The 7,378-nt window shown below is 54.1% G+C and overlaps 1 protein-coding gene across 6 annotated transcripts; it reads left to right on the forward strand.

Moving 5' to 3' along the window:
* The first annotated feature begins 547 nt into the window (after nucleotides 1–547).
* HNRNPAB (heterogeneous nuclear ribonucleoprotein A/B) lies at nucleotides 548–7,333 on the forward strand. 6 transcript variants are annotated; one of them, XM_082379487.1, is made up of 8 exons: nucleotides 548–708; nucleotides 1,291–1,527; nucleotides 2,268–2,436; nucleotides 3,162–3,320; nucleotides 3,495–3,626; nucleotides 5,517–5,637; nucleotides 6,300–6,440; nucleotides 7,034–7,333. In XM_082379487.1, exons 2-8 carry the CDS (start codon nucleotides 1,313–1,315, stop codon nucleotides 7,246–7,248), a joined length of 1,152 nt encoding a protein of 383 aa, XP_082235613.1. In that variant the 5' UTR covers nucleotides 548–708; nucleotides 1,291–1,312; the 3' UTR covers nucleotides 7,249–7,333. The 6 variants fall into 6 exon arrangements, with proteins under 6 accessions (XP_082235613.1, XP_082235612.1, XP_082235611.1 ...); XM_082379486.1 differs by lacking the exon at nucleotides 548–708 and adding an exon at nucleotides 938–1,132; XM_082379485.1 differs by lacking the exon at nucleotides 548–708 and adding an exon at nucleotides 941–1,207.
* Nucleotides 7,334–7,378: the final 45 nt, after the last annotated feature.

The following is a 7,378-nucleotide window of genomic DNA, read 5'->3' on the forward strand; positions in this document are numbered from 1 at the left end:
TGCTGTTGTTTGGTAATCCCCAGGCTTCAGAGGTTTTAATCCTGGTTCATTTGGGGCTCGTCACGCATATGATTAAAAGGAATCATGGGATTACGCAGGCCTTTCAAGCTTGGTGGTCAAGTAGATAAATATTAAGGGGTTTTGTATATTAGAAAAAGAGAACTACTCTTCCCTTCCCCCAAAACTTCATGATTTCAAGGAAGTGGTACATTTCTCTTAAAAATAGATTTTAGCAAAAATAAATGAATTAAATGAAAGAGTTTAAGTAATCAAAAGTAAAAATTTGATGCCAGTCGTCAACGTGGTGCCAGGCGACCTAAGATTGGGGAACACCGTGGTCCCACCGTTTCTCCCGCCACATCCCGGCGGAGCACCACTGGCAACAGTCACTCGACGAACTCCGCCCCCTCCTCGCTTCTCGCCTCCGGGGGAGGCGGCAGAAGGGGCGGGAGCGCGTGGCTTTGACGGCACCAAGGTCAAGGGGGAGGGCGGGATGCGTCCCAATTTCTCCGAGCCAAGCCGAGGGCCTTGGCGGGCACTACGCGCCCAATCTCGGAAGGCCGGGTTCTGCACTTCCAGTTGGGGCGACTTCGGTTTCCGAGGCTTCCTCGAGTCCAGTTTCCTCTTTTGGGAAACGGAGGGGCCAAGCCTGCCAATGCTGGATTAGGGCGCACCGGGGCGAGGGACTACGGCCTCAGAGGGCGAAGGGTCAGTATTGCGCCTCTCCGTCCCTGGGCTCGGGCCACCGGCCGCCAGGGACACTACCGTCGGACCACCGGACCCTGCGACCCTCCGCAAAGCCCCGGCTCGCGCGAATTCTAAGACAAGGACAAAGCCCGCCTGGATCTACCGTGCGCGCGCCGCCGCGGCCAATGGGAAGCCGGCGCGGGGTTGAGTGACGGGCCGGCGAAGCCAATGAGCATGCGCTTTGTTGCGAGGTGGCCTCGGCTCCGGCATTATAAAGAGCGCCACGAGTCGGCATTGTCAGGCGGCAGTACCGCGCGGGCCCGGGAGCGCTTCTGTGTTGGTGGCTTTCGTGCGGCGGCGGCAGCGGCAGCGCAGGCCGAGGGAGGAGGGCGCGAGGTCGCGGCGGCTCCGTCGATAGACGGGGGAGAGGCCCGGCAGCGCAAGCGTGAGCGCGGCCGAGCCCGCGGTGCCTTCCCGGCGGGTGGGGACGAGCGGGCCCCGCGGCGTCATCGGCGGCGAGGTGAGCGGCCGGGCCCGCGGGTGGCGGGCGGGAGCCCGGGCGGGAGCGGCGCCGGCCTGATGCGTCGCGGCCGCTCGTTGCAGGAGCCGCGCGCCACGGCCTAGCATGTCGGAAGCGGGTGAGGAGCAGCCCATGGAGACGACGGGCGCCACCGAGAACGGACACGAGGCCGCCCCCGAAGGCGAGTCGCCGGCCGGGACTGGTGCTGGCACCGGGGTCGCGTCTGGCACCGGAGGCGGGAGCGTGGCGCCCCAGGCCGGCAACCAGAACGGCGCCGAGGGTGACCAGATAAACGCCAGCAAGAACGAGGAGGACGCGGGGTAGGTGCGGCCGCGGGCCGACGGGGGGCGCCGCCTTTGTTCCGGGGCCGCCTTTTGTTGGCGCCACGCGGCGGGGGGAGGGGCGGGCGGCCGGGGCCTGCTCGCGGCCCGCAGACCGGCAACTCCGCGCCGCCGGCTTTCCGTGCGCGCCGGAGTTTGCAGGAGTTTGTTGGGTCGACTTTGGCGCCGCCCTGGGGCCGCTGGCTGGCGGCCCGGAAGGGGAGTGCGCTCGGACCCGGGGCCCGGCGGGTCGCGGACTGCCTGGGCTGCGTGGGCGGAGTTGGCGCGCGCCAGGGCCTTCCTCCTCCGCCTCCTTTCCAGGGCGGAGTCACGGTCTGAACTCCGACTCGGTCCCGGAAGCCTTGAGTTCCTTGAGAGCGAGTGCTCGGAGGTGGCAGGGACCGTAGCGTTTTGATACACGGTTGTTAGACAAATTAGATTCCTACCAGTTGAGAGTGCTCAGGGCCTAACTGTCCGGCTAGGTTGTGCTTCCTTTCCCCCATCTCCTTGGGGGTACGGATCACCTGAGGCTTTGTTAGGGTCAAGACTGGGTTTGGAAGGTTAGCGGAGATTTGTTAACATCTTCCAGAGGTAGAACCCTTATGGGCCCTAAGGGTAAATCTTTGTTCCGAATGGTGGCTTTATTTACAATCTTTTCAGTGAAAGCTTTGCTAGGGCCAGTCCTTCCGAAATGACAGCTTTCTAAGGCTTGTTTCCCTGTTCTCACCCCACCTTTTCAGAAAAATGTTCGTTGGTGGCCTGAGCTGGGATACCAGCAAAAAGGACCTAAAGGATTATTTTACCAAATTTGGAGAGGTCGTTGACTGTACAATTAAAATGGATCCCAACACTGGCCGGTCAAGAGGGTTTGGGTTTATCCTCTTCAAAGATGCAGCCAGCGTGGAGAAGGTAAGCTGGGTACTTTATAATCAGAAGTCTGTGTATTCTATGAGGATACTATTCTTTAGACCATGATTGGCTTATGTGTTTTGCACGTGGTTGGGTGCTTTGGGAAAAGCAGAGAGGTTGGGAACTTATGCTCTCCTATTTGAAGGGATTAAAAGTAGAGATTAAATGGAGGAGTGAGTGGGCTGGAGTGGTCCAGGAAGATTATAGTTGACCGTATATTATCTTGTGCGTATTCTGGACCCTGCTGAAGCAGACATTTCATTGAGAGGACTAGAAGAGAGTCCATGGTTGCTGGGAGATAAGCATTATTTTACTCTCATTTTGTAGAAAACAAACCTAAGGCTCAGAAGGTTAAGTAGAAGAGATCACATAGCTAGTAAGGGGTGGAGTGTGAGGATTCCAGCCCTCACAGCCTAGCTCTAGCCTGTGCTTTTAATTATTGCTTTACTTCTGGAGGAGATAGACCTTAAATTGGGGCTGCCTGGGCAGGAAGAGGGGTGCACGGCATGGGCAAGGACTGGTGGGGGGTTGAGGATAGATTTATAGGTGTTTAGGTAAACCAAGTGAAGTTTGGAGATAGGGTTGGGAAGTCAGATTGGGGGTAGAGTTTGAAGGGGGTGAAGCACATTTTGTGTGCCTGTGTTGGAGTCTTGTGGCTCAAAGAGAAGGTCCTTGTTCAGGGTCATGCTGCTGAGTTAGAACCCAGCTCCCTTCTGTTGGAACAGGTTCTAGACCAGAAGGAGCACAGGCTGGATGGCCGTGTCATTGACCCCAAAAAAGCCATGGCCATGAAGAAAGACCCAGTAAAGAAAATTTTTGTGGGGGGTCTGAATCCTGAAGCCACTGAGGAGAAGATCAGGGAGTACTTCGGCGAGTTTGGGGAGGTGAGTGTGTGGCTCCCGGAGTGGTCTGCCAGCTGCACCGAGGTTGCCTTCTTCCTGGTCCTTGGCACCTTGGCTGGCTGGATCTCTTTTTCACTCTGGTGTTCGTGGACTTTTTCTCTTGTGAGTTCCTTATAGGCTCTGCGATAGGGTCCTGAGCTTTGCTTATGTTTGCAGATTGAAGCCATTGAGCTTCCAATGGATCCAAAGTCGAACAAAAGACGAGGCTTTGTTTTCATCACCTTTAAAGAAGAGGAACCTGTGAAGAAAGTTCTGGAGAAAAAGTTCCACACCATCAGTGGAAGTAAGGTAAGGTGTCCCCAGCTGTGTGTGCTTGGCATTCTGCTGCTGGAGAGCTGGCCTTTGCAGGCGTGGATTAGGTATTGGGTTACCTCCAAGAGTTCTCCAGGGTAGACCTTACTGTTTTCTGCACTGTCTGCTGTCCTGATAGGGGAGGGGCAGGTTGTCCTGTCCTTCACGGAGCTCCTAGGCTGGTAGGACAGGATATGAGGGAGGCAGGAGAATGCTGGAGGCTTATACGGGGTAGGGAGTGTGCTGAGTAGTCTCTTCAGTTCCTGACTTAAAGGTAGAGGTCATGGTATTCGGGATCTAGAGTGCAAAGTGTGTAAGTCCTACAGTTAAGGTCTCAGAAGATTCTAAAATTGCCATTTACTGATTTCTGTGGCGAAGTCTTACCTGCTTTGGACATTGCTGCAGAGCTTTTCTCTTATCTTTATCTCCTGCCACAACCAAATCTGTTTTAGCTCCATCCCCTTTGGTTAATGGTTAAATTAAGCACCACCCCAAAGATCCTTTCCAAAGAGCTCCCAGGGTCCTGGCCAGCTTAAATCTAGAGCCAGTTTTGACTTCAAATAAGCAAGAGTCCTGTGCATTGAGGGGCAACTCTTCCCTCTGAACTCTGGACAGGAGAGAGGGTAGGTAGTTCATGCTTCAAGTGTTCTCCAGTGGCCGAGGCAGTTGGGAGCTGAGGGTGTGGCCCACTGGCAAGGTGTGGCAGGCTCTGCCTGAGCAGGAGTGGCAGCCAGATAAGGTGGGACACAGGGTGGGGCTCCTGGAAGCCTCAATCCTGGCTGGGAATTTGGAAAGATCGGATGTGGGATTGGGCCCCTAAATTTTATGTAAAATGAGATGGGACCATAGGGGCTGTTGGGTGAGACCTCATCCATTAATGGTTACCCGAGTGGACAGTGACATGGAAAGAGGCCTTCTTCTCTGCCATGATGTAAAATGGGCATGAAGAGCCTATTAGGGCACCATTAGTCAAACTGCTAGTGGTTGGTCTTGAAATAAGTGTATTTTAGCTGGTTGTATTCAGCATTTTTAACTTTGTAGGATAGAAAACATGAAATTGCCTCACTTGGTAATTTGTCAATTTTTTGAGTATGCTTGTATGGGGACATCTTGTGTAAAATGGTTTTTTAATTGGTCTTAATGGAGAGGGTTATGTGTCAGTGGATTTTCTTTTAAAAATATACTTAAAGCAGGAGCACTTGAAGGTCCATGACCCTACTCCCACCCACAGTAGGCCGAGTTTTGAGCAAAAAGGAAATTGACTCTTTGGGCCCTAAGAGGACACAGATATCTGGCCCATCCCAACAGCACACCAGTGGTTGGAGGAGAAAGGGGGAGCAGTATGGCCTTAGGGAAGGCTGCCCTGAGCCTCAGTGGCTTTCTTTATAAGATGGAGGTCAGGGTTGCCACCTCAATAGTGTATTTGAGTGGAATGCTTTATTTATTCTGGGGGGAAAAAAGAACCTTTTTTCTCTAAGATCCCTTACCTGGGAAGCCTTCTCTGACTCCCTTGCCCAAGGTGGCACCAGACTGACACCTGGTGTGGTGTCTTGCTACACTGGACTGGCATTGATCCAGCTGTCCCTCTTCTCCCACTTGTTAGAGCACCCAAGGGTGACCCATCAGTAGACCTACGGGTGTAGGTCTACTGATACGTTCATGGTTTCAAGCACTCTGGGGAAAGCCTTGAGCCAAAAAGCCCATTGTGTGAGTTTTGGGCTGTCTAGGTTTTAGTTGTGGTTCTGAGAGCTAGTCCAAATGTGGTTTCCCACCCCAGCATGTGCTCTTGAGCAGATAGAGAAGATCTGCCTCCTGAACGTTTGTCAGCGAAGGCCTTTGTGCACACTCCCTGCCCAGGGCATGACCCACTGTTCTCTTGGCTTTCAGTGTGAAATCAAGGTGGCTCAGCCCAAAGAGGTTTATCAACAGCAGCAGTATGGCTCTGGGGGCCGTGGGAATCGCAACCGAGGGAACCGTGGCAGCGGTGGTGGTGGCGGAAGTGGAGGAGGTGAGTGGAACCCAGATGAAGATGGGTCCTGTTTCCCTGCCTGCATGGAGCTTCTCTGCCTGTTTTGGGGGCTCTCTTGGCCCCTGGTGCTTGGTGCAGCAGGGTGGGCAGGATCAGGAATGGTGTTCCTGGGTTGAGGCTCTGCTGCTGCTGCTTGGCGTGGAAGAGCCCATCTTTCTCATGTGGTCTGGGGCCCCAGGGCAGAGGGGGCATCTGCATCAAGACGGGTGTGCTTGGCTCTGTGGCTGTCCTGAGTCTTGGTACACCCGTGGGTGGGCGGGCTGAAGGGTAGGGCAAGGCTGTGCCAGGCGCTTAACCTCCTTCCATCCCAGGCCCCTCTGACTCCAAAGCCTGAACTCCATCCTTTTTAAGGCCAAGCTGCCAGGGAGGGTGGGGGTGATCAGAGGGTGATTTGAATGAGAGTGAGCTGCCTCGGTTGCCCCAGTGAAGTTAGTTTTCCATCCTGGCCTGGCCTTCTTATCCCCAGCTTGGGTCTCAGGTACAGGGCTGGGCCCAGGGCCCTCCCTCTACACCAGGACAGCAGCCCCTTGGCTTTTGTGAGTTGCCATAGTAACCTTGCCACCCAAAGGGCAGGATCTCCATCCTAGCTCCTGCGTGTGCTAAATGGTCCATGGGCCCCTGTGCCCTGCTCCCCCCCACAGGTCAGAGTCAGAGTTGGAATCAGGGCTACGGCAGCTACTGGAACCAGGGCTACGGCTACCAGCAGGGCTACGGGCCCGGCTATGGCGGCTACGACTACTCACCTTATGGTTATTACGGCTACGGCCCCGGCTACGACTACAGTAAGTAGGAGAGAGGGAGGCCCCCATCCACTCACCCACCCTGGGAGGCAGGACAGACAGTGCAGGGGCCACTGGCAGCAGGGGCTTTGGAGTCGGACAGGCTGGGCTTTGTGGCCTGGCTTGCTCACTGGAGCTACCCGATTTTGAGCTTTTGGGGCTCAGGAAGGTGGGGAAGATGTCCTATCAGAGTTGTTGGCTCTGGTGAGGATGCATATCAAGCGCCTGGCACAGGGGTAAATGCTCAGTAAGTTGTAGCTGCTCTCATTGTTGTTCTTGTCCCTAGGTCAGGGTAGTACAAATTACGGGAAGAGCCAGCGACGTGGTGGCCATCAGAATAACTACAAGCCATACTGAGGCTTTGGCAGGAGTGTCCGACTGACCGCACACGCTTTGTTTGGAGATCGAGTGAACACAATTATGTACCAAATTTAACTTGGCAAACTTTCTATGGGCTGTCCCATGTGCGTCTTATTTAAAATTTCCCCCCTGGAAATCACTCTCCTGTTTAATATATCCAGAGCTCTAGTTGTTTTAGGCAGCGTGTGGTGTCTCAAGAGGCCAGAGCGGCATTATGGGCTCATTTTTATTACCAGGTTACCCAGAGCCAGATTGGAGGGTCTGCTTCCTGCGGCCGCTCTGCAGCCTGGACCTGTGGACCCTGGTTGTAAAGAGTAAATTGTATCTTAGGAAAACAGTGTCACCTTTTTTCACCTTTAATTTTATATTATTTGTGTCATACATTTCCTATAATGGAAGTGTTAATTTTACTGTACTTTTTGGTACCTTTCGGGAATCTAATGTATTGTAAGGTATTTTACACGTGTCCTGATTTTGCCACGACCTGGATATTGAAGCTATCCAAGCTTTTGAAATAAAAATTTAAAAACCCCCAAGCCTGGGTGAGTGTGGGATACACTGTGAAGGGGGGCAGGTGCCCA

This window comes from Balaenoptera borealis (assembly GCF_965194805.1).
Source record: "Balaenoptera borealis genome assembly, chromosome: 2".
NCBI classification, from domain to species: Eukaryota; Metazoa; Chordata; class Mammalia; order Artiodactyla; family Balaenopteridae; genus Balaenoptera; species Balaenoptera borealis.